Source organism: Plasmopara halstedii (assembly GCF_900000015.1).
Source record: "Plasmopara halstedii genome assembly, contig: Scaffold_650, whole genome shotgun sequence".
NCBI classification, from domain to species: domain Eukaryota; phylum Oomycota; class Peronosporomycetes; order Peronosporales; family Peronosporaceae; genus Plasmopara; species Plasmopara halstedii.
Genome location: NW_020187567.1, coordinates 891776 through 892860, shown reverse-complemented (window position 1 = coordinate 892860; position 1085 = coordinate 891776). Strand labels below are relative to the sequence as shown.

The 1085-nt window shown below is 54.1% G+C and overlaps 1 protein-coding gene across 1 annotated transcript in view; it reads left to right on the top strand.

The window, feature by feature from the left end:
* The window catches only part of PHALS_12821 (uncharacterized protein), a gene marked incomplete at both ends in the record, with an annotated part of 537 nt that extends 39 nt beyond the window's left edge, over positions 1–498 (top strand). The window contains one exon of the mRNA XM_024728449.1: positions 1–498. This exon is cut by the window's left edge and continues 39 nt beyond it. Coding sequence (XP_024578925.1) covers positions 1–498 — 498 coding nt within the window.
* Between the last annotated feature and the right edge of the window lie 587 nt (positions 499–1085).

The following is a 1085-nucleotide window of genomic DNA, read 5'->3' as shown; positions in this document are numbered from 1 at the left end:
TTCCCCAGATACTTGCTCGACTACCCGAAGGTTGTCTCGGCAATCGAGAAGGAAGCTGAGCCGGTGCGTGACAGGCTCCGACTCGCTGACAATCCGGGCAAAGTCTGGGAAGCGTGGAAAGTACGCAACAAAAAACAACTGCAGGATGTGCAGAAGATGCTCCACACTCAAGACACTCAAGCCGTCGAGGGCGCCAGAATTGCGCTAGATCAAGCTGCTGCTCGGCATCGCGTGTCGTCGGACGAAGACGTCCGTGAGCTCTTCGACGAAGCCATGCGTCATTACAAGGAGACAGTCTTGCAAACGAGCCAGTACCATCAAGATAAAGCGTTTGACTTCCAAGCAGCCAACTCTGAGCGTTCGACGTCGCACTTCTTCCGTCCGCTGAATGTGAGCCTACGCAAGATCTCAATTGAAGAAGTTGAGACACCAGGTGGGAGTGTCTCGACGAACCCACACGAGATCCCAGCGCAAGTCGGCTGTCGTGCTGCTGCATAAGAAGGGCTCTCGCGCTGTGCCAGGCAATTACCGGCTGATCACCATTATGCCCGTTGACGTGAAGGCGCTGTCGAAGGCGCTAGTGCGTCGCATGATCATGACAGTAGGTGACTTGATTCATGCTGATCAGAAAGGGATCGTCAAGGGCCGCTCGATCCACCACCACGTACGCTTCCTCGCCGACTTACAAAATCTCGTCACGAGTTGCGACGAAGAGGCCTACACGCTGTTCTTGGATCTCCAAAAATCGTTTGACCGCGTCAACTGGGAATATATGTTCCGTTTGCTCGAACGCATGGGCTTTGGACCTGGCTTCATCCGCTGGATCAATCTATTATACACGAAGCCGCAAGCGCTGTTGCTGATCAACAATAACGTCTAGCCAGCGCTACACCCAACAAGAGGCGTGAAGCAAGGCGATTCATTGTCTGCGCTTCTCTTCATCTTGACGATCGAGCCACTCGGTAATATGCTGCGGACGCGCGAGGAGTACGGTGTGTGTCTAAACGCAGACCACAGGGCGACTGGGGTCTTCTTTGCAGACGACTCGGCGCTCCTTACTAGCTCGATTCCAAACTTGCAAGGGT